Source organism: Myxine glutinosa, chromosome 5 (assembly GCF_964187855.1).
Source record: "Myxine glutinosa chromosome 5, kmMyxGlut1.1, whole genome shotgun sequence".
NCBI classification, from domain to species: domain Eukaryota; kingdom Metazoa; phylum Chordata; class Myxini; order Myxiniformes; family Myxinidae; genus Myxine; species Myxine glutinosa.
The window spans coordinates 199,414,719-199,435,951 of NC_136265.1; the positions used below are offsets into that span (position 1 = coordinate 199,414,719).

Here is a 21,233-nt window from a genome sequence, read left to right on the forward strand (position 1 = left end):
ATTCCTATACCCACAATCCTATCACCATCAGATGTTATCCCTTATTAATCCTATACCCACAATCCTATCACCATCACATGTTATCCCTTATTCCTATACCCACAATCCTATCACCATCACATGTTATCCCTTATTCCTATACCCACAATCCAATCACCATCACATGTTATCCCTTATTCCTATACCCACAATCCTATCACCATCACATGTTATCCCTTATTCCTATACCCACAATCCTATCACCATCACATGTTATCCCTTATTCCTATACCCACAATCCTATCACCATCACATGTTATCCCTTATTCCTATACCCACAATCCTATCACCATCACATGTTATCCCTTATTCCTATACCCACAATCCTATCACCATCACATGTTATCCCTTATTCCTATACCCACAATCCTATCACCATCACATGTTATCCCTTATTCCTATACCCACAATCCTATCACCATCACATGTTATCCCTTATTCCTATACCCACAATCCTATCACCATCACATGTTATCCCTTATTCCTATACCCACAATCCTATCACCATCACATGTTATCCCTTATTCCTATACCCACAATCCTATCACCATCACATGTTATCCCTTATTCCTATACCCACAATCCTATCACCATCACATGTTATCCCTTATTCCTATACCCACAATCCTATCACCATCACATGTTATCCCTTATTCCTATACCCACAATCCTATCACCATCACATGTTATCCCTTATTCCTATACCCACAATCCTATCACCATCACATGTTATCCCTTATTCCTATACCCACAATCCTATCACCATCACATGTTATCCCTTATTCCTATACCCACAATCCTATCACCATCACATGTTATCCCTTATTCCTATACCCACAATCCTATCACCATCACATGTTATCCCTTATTCCTATACCCACAATCCTATCACCATCACATGTTATCCCTTATTCCTATACCCACAATCCTATCACCATCACATGTTATCCCTTATTCCTATACCCACAATCCTATCACCATCACATGTTATCCCTTATTCCTATACCCACAATCCTATCACCATCACATGTTATCCCTTATTCCTATACCCACAATCCTATCACCATCACATGTTATCCCTTATTCCTATACCCACAATCCTATCACCATCACATGTTATCCCTTATTCCTATACCCACAATCCTATCACCATCACATGTTATCCCTTATTCCTATACCCACAGTCCTATCACCATCACATGTTATCCCTTATTCCTATACCCACAATCCTTTATATCTTTCCATGAACTTACCTAACCCCACCCTTTTCATTGCAGGATGTTTCCTTCCCTCCCATCCCATCCCATCCCATCCCATCCCATCCCATCCCATGTTCTTCGCTCATTCCCTTGCTTGTTGTGTACCCTACCGTCGTTCCAACGTCACTACATTACCGTTTTACCCTTTGTCAATTCTCTTTGCCATGACCTCGATTTTGTGTGAAAAAAAATGTCACAATGAACACCTTTATAAATCACCTGTGCTTTGGAATGTGAGGAGGGGCGAAGGGGGCGGAGGGGGGGGGGGCATTTGACATTCCACTGTGTTATCCCCATATTCCTGAGAAGCTGATAAACCGTCAGGCATTGAAAGGATGGCTTCTGCCCTATAGACCGAAGAGACCCTATAGACACTCTCCTCCAAGCTGTCCAGCCGAGGTTCGAATCCTGACCCAGCTATAAACTGCCATCCTGGTGTTTCACAGGCAGGGGATTCATCAATGTGTGTGTCGTCCCTCGGATGGATGTTAAACTGAGCGTCACATCCGCCGACATTAGTTGGTGGACGTTAAAGATCCCATCCCACTTCCTTCCCGAAGGCAAGTAGGCAAGTCGGCACCATGAACAAATTAGAAATTCCCGCCCTACCCCAACCTTTGTCGAACGTCAGGCCTGGCCAGCCGGTTCGTGAAAGACTTCGGCCAAGCATCCGCTCGCCAAACCCACAATAACGTGGGAATAGATCTGCCGACATCATTCTGGGCCTCACACCTGTAAGTGTGCAAACAGGTGCTGTACGTGCAGCTTCTTGCGAAGTTTCTAATTATTATAATTTAAGGTTTAAATAAGTTCAGATAATGAGAAATTATAACGCCCTCGACAGGCTCTCGTCGGTATTGCACCTTAAGAGCTCACGCAAGCCGAGCTATGATCGAGATCCGAACTCCAGGCGCCGACGCGCAGCTTCACCCTTTTAAAGGACCTTTCGGTTATTTATACGTAGCGACGTCACGTGCACGTCGACGTCGACCAATGGGGAGGCGATATCCGCGTGACGCGATTCGGGGCGTGATGCGGATACCCCTCCCGGCGCCATCGGCGCGGCGAGTGCTATAAAAGCGACTGCGGAGGGAACGCGCAGCTTCCCCGGTTCGCGGGACGCTGTCCGCTCGGATATTGCGCACACCGAGGCGACTATGGCGCACTCGGTTCGCGCAGATCAAGTGGTAAGGTCCCGTTGTTGTTTGGAGTTTATTTCGCCCTTTTTCCCTCGGTTTTTTTTCTTCTATGCATCGCATTGGCATAATGGCTTCTCTCCACCACTCGCAGCCCCCACCTCCCAATCCGCCTTCCTCCCTTCTCCGACCTCTGAGTCCTCCCTACACTTCGCGCTATCACTTCTAGCCAACGTTCATTGTACCCCAGCGGAAAGGTGGCGCCACTGCAGAAACGGCCCCTTTGTCTCGTAATACGACGTCTTACGTCAGCACGCTCCACGATTCAGCACGTGTTGACGTAATGCGTACGCCTCCTCCACCCCCCCCCTCCCCCACGACCCACATCTGATCCGATTATAAACAAACCAAGGCGAATGCATTTAAATGGAAATAAATGGCGTCTCCGGGTAATCGTGTTATTTCTTCTAATCGCTCTTTCTTGTCCCTAAGCGGGTCGTGCGGTCTCCACATCGGTCTCCACCTTCAGACGGGCCTTCTTTAACCCCTCAGCCTTTCTTGTGTCGGCAATGGTCGTGAGCACAAGTTTACAGGCGGTTTGTCTCCGAGATCCAAGCCTCCTCGGCCCTTTGACTTTGGAAGAACTTTGGAATCATTCACGAGAGATTTATCAATGAAAACCCCTTTTCTAATATCATGAGAGTTCTTTTACAAGGAACTTCAACGCACGACGAGCCCATTAGCTTAGGCCCATCAATCCTGCGCAATGGTTGCCAACCTATGGCTGTTTATATCCATTTTGAATACTGAACGACACGTCTTGTTTTTATTTTTTATGACGCCCGGGGTTGGATTCGAACCTCTCGCTCAGAGCGGACGTTATAACCATGTCTCGTGACTGATTTGTACAGTATTGTTATTGTATATCGCAATAGTTTGAATAATCACGTGGGGCATTTGTTTTCATGAACCTAATGATCTTTGCATTCATCAGGTAAACTGTGCAAAATCCCATTCATTTCGGTTATCTACATATTGTGTGCGAGGGTGACTCCTTTGCATACGGTGTGCATACACTGCGGGACACTGATTTGCATACGGTGTGCGACACACTGATTTGCATACTGTGTGCGACACACTAATTTGCATACTGTGTGCGACACACTAATTTGCATACGGTGTGCGACACAGATTTGCATACGGTGTGCGATACACCGATTTGCATACAGTGTGCAAGACACTGCTTTGCATACTGTGTGCGAGACACTGATTTGCATACTGTGTCCGAGACACTGCTTTGCATACGGTGTGCGAGACACTGCTTTGCATACGGTGTGCGAGACACTGCTTTGCATACTGTGTGCGAGCCACTGCTTTGCATACGGTGTGCGAGACACTGCTTTGCATACGGTGTGTGAGACACTGCTTTGCATACGGTGTGCGAGACACTGCTTTGCATTTGGTGTGCGAGACACTGCTTTGCATATGGTGTGCGAGACACTGCTTTGCATATGGTGTGCGAGACACTGCTTTGCATACGGTGTGAGAGACACTGCTTTGCATACGGTGTGGGAGACACTGCTTTGCATACGGTGTGCGAGATACTGCTTTGCATACGGTGTGCGAGACACTGCTTTGCATTTGGTGTGCGAGACACTGCTTTGCATTTGGTGTGCGAGACACTGCTTTGCATCCGGTGTGTGAGACACTGCTTTGCATACGGTGTGCAACACAATGATTTGCATACCGTGTGCGAGACACTGCTTTGCATACCGTGTGCGAGACACTGATTTGCATACGGTGTGCGAGACACTACTTTGCATATGGTGTGCGAGACACTGCTTTGCATATGGTGTGCGAGACACTGCTTTGCATGTGGTGTGCGAGACACTGCTTTGCATACGGTGTGCGAGACACTACTTTGCATATGGTGTGCGAGACACTGCTTTGCATCCGGTGTGCGAGACACTGCTTTGCATACGGTGTGTGAGACACTGCTTTGCATACAGTGTGCGACACAATGATTTGCATACGGTGTGCGACACACTGATTTGCATACTGTGTGCGACACAGATTTGCATACGGTGTGCGATACACCGATTTGCATACGGTGTGCAAGACACTGCTTTGCATACTGTGTGCGAGACACTGATTTGCATACTGTGTGCGAGACACTGCTTTGCATACTGTGTCCGAGACACTGCTTTGCATACGGTGTGCGAGACACTGCTTTGCATACGGTGTGCGAGACACTGCTTTGCATACGATGTGTGAGACACTGCTTTGCATACTGTGTGCGAGACGCTGCTTTGCATACGGTGTGTGAGACTGCTTTGCATACGGTGTGCGAGACACTGCTTTGCATACGGTGTGCGAGACACTGCTTTGCATACGGTGTGTGAGACACTGCTTTGCATACGGTGTATGAGCCACTGCTTTGCATACGGTGTGCGAGACACTGCTTTGCATACGGTGTGCGAGACTGCTTTGCATACGGTGTGCGAGACTGCTTTGCATACGGTGTGCGAGACACTGCTTTGCATACGGTGTGCGAGACACTGCTTTGCATTTGGTGTGCGAGACACTGCTTTGCATATGGTGTGTGAGACACTGCTTTGCATATGGTGTGCGAGACACTGCTTTGCATATGGTGTGCGAGACACTGCTTTGCATACGGTGTGCGAGACACTGATTTGCACACGGTGTGCGAGACACTGATTTGCATACGGTGTGCGCGACACTTTTGCATACGGTGTGCGACACTGATTTGCATATGGTGTGCGAGACACTGATTTGCATACGGTGTGCGAGACACTGATTTGACTATGGTGTGCGAGACACTGATTTGCATACGGTGTGTGACACCCTGATTTGCATGCGGTGTTTTGCCAATGTTTTGCATATTTGATGTGCGTGCTGCTGATTTGCATCCACCCGTAGCGTAGCTGATTTGCATACGGCAGGAGAGGCGCGTGTCTCGCACACCGTGTGTGTGTGTGTGTGTGTGTGTGTGTGTGTGTGTGTGTGTGTGTGTGTGTGTGTGTGTGTGTGTGTGTGTGTGTGTGTGTGTGTGTGTGTGTGTGTGTGTGTGTGTGTGTGTGTGTGTGTGTGTGTGTGTGTGTGTGTGTGTGTGTGTGTACACACGTCACGTCACTATTCGCATACGTTGTTTTCTGCGCCCGTTTTTACGGCGTAACCCGTAAGGCGATCTCGAGCGATCTTGGAGATCTCGCGAGATCTTGGAGACGGCGGCAGGGATTTTCGAAGCTCCACACGGTCTCCACGTTTTTCGAAGTTAAGTCTGTTCACAATTGTATTTTGTCGAAACTGTATTTATCTTTCGGTGTGTGAAGTTATTGTGTGCAACTTTGGTTGTTTCTCGGTGTTTATCTTTCATAAATTGATCGTCTGTTTGCCGTGTCGCGAGCAAGGCCTTGTACAGTGTGCACTGTACAACCTTGAGGCTTTGTTTTTCTCTCAGTGGTCCGTCGTTTGTGATCCAATAACTTTCGTTCTCTGTATTCCCAGTCTTTTCACCCATAGCCTACTTCCTTGTGTAAATCTCAACTCAAAAAAAAAAAAAAAAAAAATTTCCTTCTCTGTTCTCATTCGTTTATTCATTCTTATTCGTTCGTTCGTTCTTCGACCACGTGTTTCTCCCCCATTTCCCCAGATAGTTTTCACTCATTAACCTTCAATGTTTACACTTTCCCCTCAAGTTATGTATTCCGTCATATTTTATAACACCTTTTTCTTCTTCTTCTTTAAAAGGCTGCTTTCGACTTGCTCACCAAATCAATTCATCCCAAAAAAAATATCCATCTCCTATAGTGCCTTTTTTCTACATTCCCTAAACTCTCCTGCACTCCATCCTCCATCCAGCGTCCTTAAACGTATTTTTAACTCGAAGGTCACAAGAAACTCATTTTGCAATAAATGTTCGTTTCCCATAAATCGTACACTTTCAAAAATCCAATCTCACCCTTCCCCTCCAAATCTTCCCCATAACCCCTCCCCTCCAAATCTTCCCCATCACCCCTCCCCTCCAAATCTTCCCCATCACCCATCCCTTTCAAATCTCCCCCCTTGCCCCCTCCCTCCTAAACTACCCCCTCACCCCTCCCCGCCAAGACGCCCCCTCGCCCCTCCCCTCCTAGACTCCTGCCTCACCCCTCCCCTCCAAATCTCCCCCATATCCCATCCCTTTCAAATCCCTCCCCTTGTCCCTTCCCTCCCAAACTCCCCCCTCACCCCTCCCCTTCAAATCTCCCCACCCTCATTGCTTCTCAATTTCCCCCCTCTCACTCCCCCTCCTCAAAGCGTCCTCCCCGCTTCTTCCCCCTTCAAACTCTCACCTCCATCTCCCCCAACCTTCTGCCTCGCTCTTCCCCCTCCTCAAATAACACCTCATTGTGGCTCACCCAATCACCATCAAACCTTTTGTCCGCCCCATCCTTCCCTTTCTCCGAGCTATTCTGAAATCTCTGACACACCTTCAACAGCTCTCCCTATCTCTTCCACCTCTTCCACATCTTACCCTACCCCTCCTCCCCCCTGTTCTGTATCTGATGCTCCCCCTTCCTCTTCATTAACGGTATGGACCTCAAACATCCGGGGCCTTCGTTCAAACTTAACTGATCTCTCCATACAGGTTGCTTCTGTCAAACCAGACGTGATCTGCTTAACAGAAACTTTCCTCCTTTATGATGTCTCTGATTCCATAGTATCTCTCCCGGGCTACTCCCTCCTCCGGTATGATAGACCTGAGCCTCGTCCTGGAGGCGTGGTTGCTATCTTTATCAAAAACTCTCTTCCTCACTCGCCCTGCACTGCACTCTCTCCACCTCACCCCCAGGAATACCTCTGGCTACGGCTTCCCCTTCGCTCCCACCTCTTGTTCATATGTGTGTTGTACCGTCCACCAAACAGTGATGACTCCATCTACATCTCGCTGTCTGATGATATGGACCAACTTCTATCTACTCATCCCAACTCTCTCTTCCTCATATGTGGTGATTTCAACTGTCATCATGCCAATTGGCTGGGTGTGGGTACCTCTCTCACCAGCCATGGCTCCTCAGCAAAGGACTTCTGCGACTCACTGTGACTGACACAATCTGTCAATTTCCCGACCCGGATCTCAGTCAACGGAACATCTTCTCTTCTGGACTTGGTTATGACTAACTTCCCTGAAAATGTCTGCTGCTCTTCTTCTGCTCCGATCGGATCATCTGATCATGTCCTTGTTAAAGTGGACATCTCTCTGACCATCCTCAGGGAGCCTGCTCAGCGTCGACGAGTCTGGCATTTCACTCAGGCCAACTGGCACGGTCTTCAAGCAGCCATCAATCATCTGGACTGGTCTCCCATCTCTACCACCTCTGACATCAACTCATCCTGGGAATTCTTCCAAAGTAAATTGCTCTCTCTCATGCACAGATTTATCCCATCTCGTCTTCAGTTGTCATACCCTTCCTCCCGTCCATGGTACACGGAATCTTGTGGTGAGGCTGTTGCCCAGAAACAACTTGCCTTCGTCTCCTGGAAAGCAAATCCAACGGAAGGAAATCTCATTTCCTTTCACAAAGCCCGAAACAAGTGTGTGTCCACCCTCAGGAGAGCCAGGAAACAATATCTCTCTGTTCTCAAGACCGAACTCTCTTATCTGTCTCCCTCTTCCAAATCCTGGTGGCGTCTGGTCAAATCCGTTTCTGGTGTTTGTTCCCCCTCCATCCCCTCCCTTACCTCAAACGGCTACACAGCTGACTCCGCACGTGAAAAAGCTGAATGCCTCAACTCTGTGTTTGCCTCTAAATCTTGTGTCCCAAACCCATCCCTCTCTGTACCCACCATACCCAGTCGTACCCTGCTGCTCCTGGACTCCGTGTCCTTTCCTCCTGACAAGGTGGAAAAGTTTCTGTCAACCCTCGACTCTGATTCTGCAACTGGACCCGACGGCATCAGCCCACGGGTCCTAAAATCCTGCTCTGCTGCTCTATCTCACCCTCTCTCTGTTCTCTTCACCCTCTCTTTTGCTCAAGGTCAACTGCCATCTGCTTGGAAATCAGCCAACATCACCGCTTTGCACAAAAAAGGTGCAAAAACAGATCCTAGCAACTACAGACCAATCAGCCTTCTCCCAATTATCAGCAAAGTCATGGAATCCATCATTGCTTCTGATATGAAATTTTTCCTCTGCTCCAATGGCTTGATCTCTGATCATCAATTTGGTTTCAGACCAGGTCACTCTACTCTGGACATGCTGCTTCTGCTGTCTCAACAATGGATGGAGGTCCTCAATGCCAAACAGGAAATTAGAGCTGTCTCCCTCGACATATCACGTGCCTTCGACACGGTCTGGCACCCCGCTCTGCTCACCAAACTCTCCTCCTTTGGTATCCATGGAAATCTCCACGCATGGCTGGCGGACTTCCTCTCTAGTCGTCGTCAACGTGTGGCCCTGAATGGGTTTCTCTCATCTCCTCTTCCTGTTCAGGCTGGAGTTCCCCAAGGCAGTGTTCTGGGCCCCGTGCTTTTTCTGGTCTTCATCAATGATCTCTCTGACTCTCTCGAAAATCCTCTCTATCTCTTTGCTGATGACTCCACTCTCTGCCGCTCCATTCCTCTTCCCTCAGATCGGCAGTCTGCTGCCTCCTCACTCTCTGAAGACCTGGACAAAATCACAGACTGGTCAAACAAGTGGAACATGTCTTTCAATCCTGACAAATCTCACACTCTTACTATGTCTCTCCGAAAAGATCGACTGGACAACCCTCCCATCTACTTTCTCAACAATCCTCTCCAAGAAGTTCTGTCGCTCAAGATTTTGGGTCTCACTATCTGCCATGATCTTTCTTGGGAAAACCACATTTCCAAGCTGGCCTCCAAAGCCAGTCGCCGACTGGGCATCCTCCGTCGTGCGAAGTCCTTCCTCGGCACACCTGAGCTCCTCACCACATACAAGGCTTTCATCCGCAGCTCAATGGAATACTGTTCTCCCCTATGGGCCGGTGCTCCTGCCTCACACCTAGCTCGGCTTCACGCTGTTGAAACCAAAGCTTTCAGAATTATTGGAATCTCCCGCGATGAAGCTATCTCTGAGGGCCTTTCACTCACTCACCGCAGGCAGGTAGGTGGTCTTTCTGTCTTCTACCGACTCCTCTCCGGCCTTGCACCCCCAGCTCTCTCTGTGCTCTGTCCCCCAAATATTCCTACAGGTCGCACAAGATCTGCCAGCAACCCTCTGATGGTTAAACTGCCGAAATCTCGGCTCTCCGCTCACCTTCACTCTTTCATTCCTCTTTTCTCCCGCCTCTGGAACAAACTCCCTCACTCCCTTCAATCCCACTCCTCCCTCCAGGTCTTTAAAACAGCTGTTCACCACCATCTCTTATCTTCCCCCATCCAAAACCTTGATCTTTTCTACCCCCGCTAATTCACCCCAGATCCACCTTGTTTGAAATTCCAACTTCTTTCCTGGAAGTCCTGGCAGTGTCCATATGTTTTATACCTCTCCCACTGCCCCCTTCCCACGCCCCCCCCCCCCCCCCAAAGCCCTCGCCCTCTCTCAGATCTCTCGATGTCTCCATGTCTCTCGGTCCCTGCTCTCAAATGTTGTGTTTGTGTCCTTCCCCCTCTCTCCCCATCTTGTCTACCGCTCCCTATGTTATATGTTTTATGTGTCGATTTGTCTTTCTGTGTGATTAATGTTCGCTCTTTCACGAGCCTCGATCTTGTATACAAAAAAAAAAAAAAAATAAATAAATAAATAAATAAATAAATAAAAAAAAAAAAAAAAAAAAAAAAGGCAATGCAGTGTAGAACACTGTTTGTCTGTCCGTATGTCCCCACAAACGTGCACCATTCAGAGCTGATGATCTGATTACATGACAGGGAGACGTGTTTAGTAACCATCACAGTTGCATATTTTACTAAAAGGAAATATAATAACCTTCTGTGGAACGTTTTGTGGTCCCAGCGGGTGTCGTAAGGTTGGTCGGAGGTTTCAGAAATTCCTCAATACCATTGATTTTGAAATGCGATCGACACGGACCTTGCTCCCGAATCCGGAAGTGAACAAATGATTACGGTTCGCTGATTTGATAATATCTCAATACAATCGTGATTTAACATTGTATTTTGATATGTCAACACCATATTATTATTTTGTGATTGGAATGATGAATGATGCTGTTTGGAATGAAGAATAGAGAACCTGCTGTCAATGTCTGATGTTTGACTGAAGGTGGCACAGGAATGTGGAATTTATTGGTTCATCGTTTGCCATTCGCCGTTTTTTTGCCCAAGTCATTCTTGGCTGTCCGTGTCCGTGTCCGAACCAGCTGTCCGTGCCTGAAGTCCAAAAAATGTAATGCATTATTTATTAACTGGTATGCCCACCCAGGCCATACGATCTTCTTCAACAAAAGTATTGTCGTGTGACTGCTCTCAGTTAACACCGGGAGAGTCACGGAAGGCAATCGAGTGTTACTCCTGGGCGTTCAGTTCAAACAGCGGATTTTATATGTATGCGGGAGGACGAAATGGGAGGAGAAGATTAGAGTCTTACCTGAGCGATCCCGTCGGGCAGTCTTCAACCTGCAAAAAATGAACTCAAATCGAGGCGAGATTTAAAATGTACAAAAAATAACGGAATGCTGGTATCAATAAAAACTCGATTGTGAAACAAGTCCTAAACGGAACGTCCCCCACACCAGACTTACACACAGACGAGGGATAAAATAAACTGGAAAATAATGGGGTGTGTGCACTTAGCTCCGATCACTGGTGGGGAGGGCCTCGTCAAGAGCCATCGACCCCAAGCGCCAGTCTGAACCCGGTTCTGTTCTTGGCGGGAAGAAGGCCGCAGTCCGCCCGTTCACGCATCGCTGGGCCTCACCGAGCGTCCTCTCACTCCTGGCCCCGTCGAGCATGAAGCGAACAGGAGTTGTTCCTTGTTCCTCGTTCCGTTCCTTGTTCCCAGCTCTTCGTTCGAAACTCGGCCTCCTCACAATCCCCAGCAAGGTCTCGGCACACTACCACCAGCACCGAGGTCCAGAACGTGAAGACAATGGGGGAGAATCGTCAGCGCTCAACCGGCTCTTTCCACATCTGGCATGAGACGCACGAGAAGGCACAAGAGAAGAGGGAGAAGAGCGAGAATCTTCTTTTTTAAGGTTTAATGGCGCTTTCAGAGCCGCGAGGCTCTATATACGCCACGCACCCTAACATCCAAACAAAACCAAAACAGGAGGTTTACACTAGAAAAACTAGAGACTCACACTGCTAACCCCGTATCTTTGATGAACTTTAAAACTGATCTACAAAACCCAGGATGTTTCAGATCCAGCCAGCAAAAGGCTTCCGGCAGACCTGACCACGTGATCCCCATTCCGCGGACAGAAAGCTGAAGACGAGATCTAGCATTATTATAACGCGGACTAAAAGAAAAAACATGGTCCAGATCTTCGGGAACCTTACACCGATCACACCACCCCGAGGGATGGCACCCGATCCTGTGAAGATAAAAATTGAGAAAACAATGTCCAATTCTAAGTCGAGATAAGATAGACTGCTCCCTGCGAGGGAGCCGGGGAGACGACCCCAAGGACACGATCGATGGATGCACCTTGTGACACCACCTCCCCTTAGCGGAGGAGTTCCACTGACTTTGCCATATATGCTCTTTTTCTTTTTATATATAAGATAAACATTTTACATATAACATAAACATGTTTTACATATAACATTTCTTTATATATAAGCTCTTTTTATATATAACATTAATTTTCTGTTTAATTAAATTAGAGAGGTCTGCCTGGCCTAGCAGAACCGGGGTTTCGAAATCCAGATTGAGGGCACGTTTGGCCGCCTGGTCACACACTTCGTTGCCTGCAATGCCCACATGGGCCGGGACCCAGCATAGATCGACGACCGTGCCCCTCCAATGGGCCAAACGTACGAGGTGAATTACCTCCAGAACCAATTCGTTCCTACTGCCAGGCTGGAACGACCTAAGCGCTATCAGTGCCGAGAGAGAGTCGGAAAATATGACCGCGCTGAGGGGATAAAAGTCTATAATCCATTCAAGAGCCAAAACAATTGCATAAAGTTCTGCCGAAAATACCGACAGGTGGTCTGAAAGCCTGAGAGCCGTGGTCACCTTCACATCAGGGATGCAGAAGGCAGCCACAGTACGGCCAAGATCCAGATCTTTGGAGCCATCTGTATAAGCATGGAGAGATTGACTCCAAAACTTGTGAATGAATTCAACAGCCATGTTACTTGTCACGACGGGATAGAGCGAGAATCCTGGCCGGACGCGGTTTTTACGTCCCACCTCCGACGTCATTGGCACTTCTCTTCCAATCGGGGAGTTACTTCTTGCTCCGGCCTTCCTGTTGGTCATCTCCCGCCCAATCACTGCCCTTCTGGGCGTGGCTGTCGGCCTGCCTGACCTTCGTGGTGATGTAGCTGGTGTTATCCCATCGGCAGTGCTCAGAACTGGCTTCCGGTTGGTTTTATTATTATTATTTAATGTGCTTTAATTGTCATTCTCACTGGTGTCTATTGCCGTGCCATAAGGGACAAAGGATCAATCACATCGGGAACGACGAACAGGGAAGTAGTTAACATAATCCCTATAACTAGTTGACATGCCCCATTCCTTGTAATGGGGACGAAGGTACACCTTAATCCGACATCCGGGCAAAACAGGTCCTCTACTTATTACATGGTGGTGGTGGTTCTTCACGACAGTCGGAGCATGTTACCTACACCAATCTACCTGGTCTAAAGTATCTACCCCACCGACATAACAGTATCAAACACGATATGCTGTTGTTAGACTTTCGGTCTTGTTGATTTGCATGTGTGTGGAGCACATCTCTGATATGCATGTGGTGTGTGCATCGTTGATTGGTTCGCACTGCGACCCTCCACCCGAGATGAACCATGCATTTTAATCCGATTGTATTCCGGCATTAAAAACTTGAATCTGGTATGGTAGCACTTTGTCTCACACTGTCTGTCCCTTTGTCCTTCTTGTTCCTTTCAGCCTAAACTTTACCGGGGCATCATTAACGATGTCATAAGCAACCTCAGGGAGGCTTTTCTGGATGAGAGTGTCGACGAGTTGGTGCTGCAGGAGCTCAAACAGGTTCGTGCATCTCTTGTGATTGTGGGACTACTTGATACTTGGGTTTGCTTTTTTTTTTCTTTTTTTTTTTTTCAAATCTCATACCAAAAATTGTGTTGCTCAGCAAATGCATAGCAAACGACAACGGCACTCGGTAGAGAGCACATCTCCGCCAGGCCGAACAGTTTACGCTTTGTATCCACTCATAGGCAGGATCAGGATCGAGACCTGAACCAAAATCTAATCAGCTTGTTCTTGACACCTAACCAACTCAGCCACCTAGTTTTGTCATAACTCGTCCACAACTTTTTGAAATACCGTGCTATACTATATAGTTTTTGATCCCGTCTCTCAATGGTGAAAAATCACCAACGTTTCTCGCATTTTGGATCCTGACCAAAATCGAATCAATTCATCCATAGCATTTGGAGATATGCTGCTCACAGACGAACAAAAAACAGGTGTGAATGCATATCCTCTGTTCACCTTTGGTGGTGGAGGTAATGATGCACCGCCCACCACCTGATGAACTTGAGATGTGAGTGGTGACATTTTGTGTTTTGTTAGATTTGTCATCAAACAGTGTTCTGATGGAATGTTGGGTGCTCTACCAGATGCTCCACATGTCTGGTGTGTACCAAAACAAACTGACAGCAACACCTCTCTCAATTTCTCATAGAAAGCCATTGGTGGAACAGGTGTTGATGTTGCAGCTGATTTGCTTCGCCCGTTTTGAATTACCATTTGAACCCATACTTCGTGATGTTGGAGTCGCAAGTTCAAATGTCAAGTGCTTGCAGTAATGGTGATTATATACTGACGCTCTTGTAAAGCATGTATCTCTTAATGTTATTGGCATGCATATGTTTCATGTCGAAGCTCCTCCAGAGCCTTGTGTCAGTGCACAGAAAAGGTACCTGGTGGGGAAAGGAAACCTTGCCGCTGTTTCGAATTCCAAATCTTTTTTTGTTTTTTTTTTATGGCCAACTTTAACGATCTCACCAAACATTGCAAAACTTGGTCACCACATTTTTCTTATAAAAAAGACACCAAACAACATCCACTTTTTTTTTTTCCTTCAATATCCCATTGACTGTTGTTGATAATGGTATGCATTGTTCTACATAAAAACCTGCACTTTACATGTACCTGCTGAACAGCACACCGCTGGCTGTTATAACCCCCACATGTAATCGTTCCATCTGTCTGTCCGTTAGGCTATCTCTTCCCATACGGTTGTGCAGAAATTCGTCAAAATTAGTAGATACTATCTGTAAGCCCACGTAAATTATCACGATGGAAAAAAGAAAGAAATGGACGGTTTTTACTCTTGCCCTGATTGAAAGAGTTCAAAGAAAAATCACATTTCTTACAACAACAACAACAACAACAACAACAACATGCATTTTAAGGCCATTTTCCCTGCTAGAGCGGGGGTTAGCCTTGCGGTCCCCATGACAATCCTCTCCATCTTGCCCTATTTTCTGCATCTCCTTGATAACCCCTTTGCCCGCATTTCTTCTTCCACCATCTTTAGCCAAGTCTTTCTCGGTCTTCCCCATCCTCTACTTCCTTCGACATTCATTTCCATCACTCTTCTCAACCAGTCACTTTCATCCTTCCTCAACACATGACCAAACCATCTCAACCTGTTCCTCTTCACAGCATCAATCACAGGCTCTATTCCCATCATTTTTCGCAATTCATCATTTGTCTTCCTCTCTCTCAACGATACTCCGCACATCCATCGAACCATTCGCATTTCCACCCTTTCCAGCCTTCGTTGCTGCTCTACGTTCATTACCCATGTCTCGCTCCCATAATTCATAACACTTCTCACACATGCAGCATACACCTTTCCCTTCAGCTTCAATGACACTCCCCTCCTCATCAGCACGCCACTCAGTTCCTGAAACTTCTTCCATGCACATCTCGCTCCAGCAACCGTTGCCGAGACTGATCCACCTTCTCCATTCAGCATGTCTCCGAGGTAGCAAAATGTTTTCACACCTTCCAGCTTCACGCCGTCTCCAAGATCCAACTCAACATTTCCTCCATGTGCACTGTGCAGCTCCCTCTGTGCACACATTACATTTGAATGTAGCTGCCACACTGGTTAATGACCCTCTCAGACCACTACATTTTTGATGAACCCACTCAGCGCACATTGTACATTGAATGGAGTTCACTCCGACACCCTTCCTGCACACAGCACATGGCCACTTCCCAGTTCTTTCCACCTCACCACATGCTTTACCACTTGCCATACCACTTGCCAGCACCTTTGTCTTTCCGATATTCACCTTCAGATCTTTTGTCTCCATACATTCCTTCCACTTGTTCATCTTTTCCTTCAGTCCATCCATACTTTCCGCAATCAACACCAGATCATCTGCATACAACAACTCCCATGGTAAACCCTCCTTTACGTTCTGAGCCAGCACCTCCATCACAGCTACAAATAGTAGTGGACTTAGTACCGACCCCTGATGCACTCCCACCTTCACCTCAAACTCACCACTGTTCCCATCCTTACAGCTGTGCGCTCTCTTTTGTACATTGCCATCACTACTCTGATCAACCATTCCTCCACTTTTAACTTCCTCAATGCCCATGTCAATACTTCACATGGAACCCGATCGAATGCTTTCTCCAGATCAACAAACCCAAGAAACAACTTCTTCCTCTTCTCCATGTACTTCTCCTGCAACTGCCTCACAATAAAGAGCGTGTCTGTCGTTCCTCTTCCTGGCATAAATCCAAACTGCATTTCGTCGATCGTCACTTTCTTCCTTATCCTCCTCTCCAACACCCTTTCCAATACCTTCATTCCATGCTCCAATAACTTTATCGCTCGGTACGAGCCACACTCTAGACTACTATAGAGGGTCACCTTTCCCCTTGTATAGAGGGACGAGGGTACTCAGTTCCCAATTCACTGGAATGCGGCCTTCTTTCACCACCAGATTACAGATCTCTGTCCTTCTCTTCACACCCCAACTTCCTGTGGCCTTCAACATATCTCCCACAACTCCCGTCGGCCCTCCCGCTTTTCTACTCTTCAATGCTTTTATGGCTTCCTCAACTTCCTTCTCAGTTATCTTCTCTGCCAGTCCTAAAACTGGGTTACTCTCTATGTTGCCATCCCATTCATTCTCTGTATTCAACAGCATTTCCATATATCTTTTCCATCTTCCTTTAATTCCATCTGGGTCCACAACGATTTGTCCCACTTCATCCTTCAAGCAACTCACCCCCATCACATCACACCTCTCTGTCGCTATCTGCATTGCAATCCTGAATACTGCTCTCTGACCCTCTTCCGAATCCAAGCATTCTCCGAACATTTTCCTACATGACTCCTGCACCTTTGCCACCTCTTTCTTTGCAGCCTTCTTGGCTGCCTTATAACTTTCATGCTCTGCTGTTTCTGCTCCCGTACCCTTCGCCTTCTGCCACTCCTTGAACTTCTTCCTCTTCTCGTCAATCCTCTTTCCAACTTCATCATCCCACCACCATGTTTCCGAGTGCCTCGGTGGTCCTTTTGTCCATCCACATACCTCACCAACGGCTCCCAACAGACTAGCTTTCATTGACATCCAACCACTTTCAAGCTCAACCACATCATCCTCTACCCTACTCAGCCTCTCTTTTAATGCCTCCCTTACTGTCACCTCTTTCAACCTCCACACCTTCATTCTCGGTTGGTACTTCACCCGCCGAGCTCTCCTCGCACCTTTCACCCTTATGTCGCAGACAACCAAGTGGTGCTGTGAAACAGCCTCCTCCCCCGGGATCACCTTTGTGTCCCGGAGGTGCCCCCATCTCGCCTACGCACCATCAGGTAGTCAACGGTTGTCGACCCACCTGACGTGTATGTAACAAGCTTATTATCCTCTTTCTGGAACTGAGTATTACAAATCAACAAATCAGCTCCATCAGCATACTCCAAAATCCTTTCACCTTCCCCATTTCTCACACCATATCCGTAACCCCCATGAACTCCATCAAAACCGTCCATACTCCTTCCCACATGTCCATTTAGGTCTCCTCCTACCACAACAACTTCCTTATCTTTCACGTTTTCCATCAGCTTCTCTATCGCACACCAGAACCTGTCCTTCTCTTCATCGCTCCGACCAGCCTGCGGAGCATATCCCGAAATGACGTTCACCAAGAGCTTTCCAATCATCATTTTCACCATCATCAACCTATCCCGCAGTCTCGTCACACTCACCACACTGTCTACAAACTCCTCAGAAAACAGGACACCAACACCATTCACGCCCTTTGGGCACCCTTGCCACATAAACTTGTATTTCTGTCCCTGCCTACCCTTCACCATTCTCACACCACTTCCCTTCCATCTCGTCTCTTGCACACAACATATGTCCACTCTTCTTCTGATCAATACTTCCACCACTTCTGATCTCCCTGTCATTGTCCCTACATTCCATGTCCCAAACCTCAGAAACCGATCTCCACTTCGGGCTGTACCCTGCCCATATGTCGTTGTAATTGTCATGGTTCTCTTTTTGAGGCAATGTTTTTTTTTCTATGGCCGGATGCCCTTCCTGACGCCAACCCTCTTAGTCGTCTCTTACGACACGCAGGGATACGGTGTACCTATTCTACATCCAGGGTACACACTGGGACTGGGATTTTCTTAACAGCAAAGATATCACAGCACATACTCTGTTCATATTTTGGTACCGTAGATCATTTTACACGATGGAAGTACCGATCTTGGGTTCATATTGGTACCTTTGGTCATTTTACACAATGAAAGTACCGATCTTGGTTTCATATTGGTACCTTTGGTCATTTTACACAATGAAAGTACCGATCTTGGTTTCATATTGGTACCTTTGGTCATTTTACACAATGAAAGTACCGATCTTGGTTTCACATTGGTACCTTTGGTCATTTTACACAATGAAAGTACCGATCTTGGTTTCATATTGGTACCTTTGGTCATTTTACACAATGAAAGTACTGATCTTGGGTTCATATTTGTTTGTCTGTCTGTCTGAGCATGATATCTCAAGAGGTTGTTGACTTTGTGAAGAGGATGAGAGTTATCGCCCACACCCTGAACAAATTACAAATTCCCATCATGATCCGTTAAACCACGATCGCCTGGCCAGCTGGTTCATTGAAGACTTGGACCCCCCCCCCCCCTCCCCCAAAAAGGTTTCCTTTGCTTACCCCATGGAAATGTTTGACATTTTTGGGATTGTTAAAATACTAGAAGTAGTAGTAGTAGTTGTAGCAGCAGCAGCAACATTCTTTTTTTTTTTGCATTTGAACTTCAGATGGAGCATGTAATGGAATTCAATTTAATTTTGTACCCAAGTTAATTGGCAGCTCCCCCCAATAAGATTTATTTATTTTCATTTTTATTCCTAACTCATTGAATTGTTTGTAATTTATGATCTGGTATTCCATGCCAACTCTGCTAAGTAGACTAGACCATCCTCGACCTTCGTGAAAGGTGTCAGGTCGGCCTTGTTCTTACTTTTCTTTTCTTTTTTTGGCTTATTGATGTTGGCAACTTGTTTCTGTGAAGGAATTTATTTTTATTTTTATTACTTTATTATTATTTATTTTGGGAGTGACTGGAGCAGAAGAGGAGAGTGACTGACTGGAGGGATGTACAAGGGAAAGAAAGGAAGAGTTTTGGTTGGTCCTGGGATGTCCGAGGAGTTCAACGTGAACATTGATTTGAGGCAGGGAAGCGCTCTCAGCTCACATCTGTTTATCATGGTGATGGAGCTGGTGAGCAGGAAGGTGAACATGAAAGATATTCAGGGGATGATATTGTATGCGGAGAATCTGGTTGTTGTGTTGGAGAGTGGGCGGGTGATGCAGGAAGTACTGAGGGAGTGGAAGGAGGCATTTTTCGACCCTTTAGATTGCCGAGACCCCTTAGATCTTTGAAGACCCTTTAAGTTCCCCAATACCCTTAAGATCCCAAAGACCCATAAGACAATTTAGACCAATTTGGACCCTAGACCATTTAGAGCTTTAGACCACTTGCACCTCTTTAGATTACAAATAAATAATCTCACCAATATTACAAATACATTTGTACAAAATAAATGTTTGTATTATGATTGGTGTAAATCATGACTACACAGAAACTCGCTTACAGGCCGCTCCGCTCAACCTGCAGCGATCTCGAAGCTGTCATCCTGGTTCATCCAAGGTTCAGTTTACGGTCAAACCCAATTGGTAATGAAATATTCCCTGGATTCATCAAGCTGCTCTTGCTGGCCCTACTTGTTTTGGTGCCATCTATATCCTGAGTGATGCTGATGACCACATGCTGATGGCCACTCCCACCATGCTTGCTGCAAGAGCCATGAGGCCTTCACTATTATTATTGTTTGCATAATTAATGATATTCCTTTGATTGCCATTAACGAATAACAAGCACCGTCTTTGTTGTATTTTGTTGCAATTTGGCGATCTGTGTGTAAGGTGTTTGCATATGGCTGTGTACCTATTATTATTATTATTATTATTATTTTTGTATACAGGATCGAAGCTCCTGAAAGAGCTAACATTTATCACACAAAAACTCGAACAGACACAAAGTATATAATAAGGGGAGCGGTAGACAAGATGGGGAGAGAAGGGGAAGCACATAAACACAATATTTGAGAGCAGGGACATTGGGAGATCTGTGGGAGGGAGAGGGCTTGGGGGGAGGAGGCGTGGGAAGGGGGGGGGGGGGAGTGGTGGGAGAAGTATAAAACACATGGACACTGCTAGGACTTCCAGGAAAGAAGTCGGTATTTCAAAAAAGTGAATCTGGGATGAATTAACGGGGGTAGAAAAGATCAAGGTTTTGGATGGGGGAAGATAAGAGATGGTGGTGAACAGCTGTTTTAAAGACCTGGAGGGAGGAGTGGGGTTGAAGAGAGTGAGGGAGTTTGTTCCAGGGCGGGAGAAAAGAGGAATGAAGGAGTGAAGGTGAGCAGAGAGTCTTGATTTTGGCAGTTTAACCATAAGAGGGTTGCTGGCAGATCTTGTGCGACCTGTAGGAATATTGGGGGGACAGAGCACAAAGAGAGCTGAGGGAGCTAGGCCGGAGAGGAGTCTGCAGAAGACAGAAAGACCACCAACCTGCCTGCGGTGAGTTAGTGAAAGGCCCTCGGAGTTAGCTTCATTACGCTGATTTAGCTTCATTTATCCTCCATTACGCTGATTGACTGTGAGAAGGATCGGCAATTGATATTCATTGTTGCTCAAATTGAAACATGGTAAATAATAATGATACCCCATTGGCATAACAATGGCAGCTTGCGGTTTTCGTGACGATAATGGCGTTTATCGTGACGGTAATGCATATAAGAGCAGCAGGTTGTATTTTTTTTCAGCCTATTAGAAGCTTATATTTAATCAGCCAATGATGATTGGATCTGTGAGACGGTGCATGCATTTTGTGGGTTTGGTTGGTTTGGCATGCACGCATCATCATGTGATGAATCACAAAAAGAGAAACTGACACATAAAACATAAGATAAAGGGAGCGGGAGACAAGATGGGGAGAGAGAGGAAAGCACACAAGTACAACATTTGAGAGCAGGGACATCGGGAGATCTGTGGGAGGGAGAGGGGTTGGGGGAAAGAGGCATGGAAAGGGAGGGGGGGGGG

The 21,233-nt window shown here is 46.7% G+C and overlaps 1 protein-coding gene across 1 annotated transcript in view; it reads left to right on the top strand.

Moving 5' to 3' along the window:
• Positions 1-21,233, top strand: part of LOC137428271 (uncharacterized) — a 149,972-nt gene that overhangs the window by 46,166 nt on the left and 82,573 nt on the right. The window contains exons 5-6 of the mRNA XM_078777451.1: positions 2,321-2,485; positions 13,491-13,592. Of these exons, the coding sequence (XP_078633577.1) occupies positions 2,321-2,485; positions 13,491-13,592 (267 nt within the window). The remainder of the gene's footprint in view (positions 1-2,320; positions 2,486-13,490; positions 13,593-21,233) is intronic.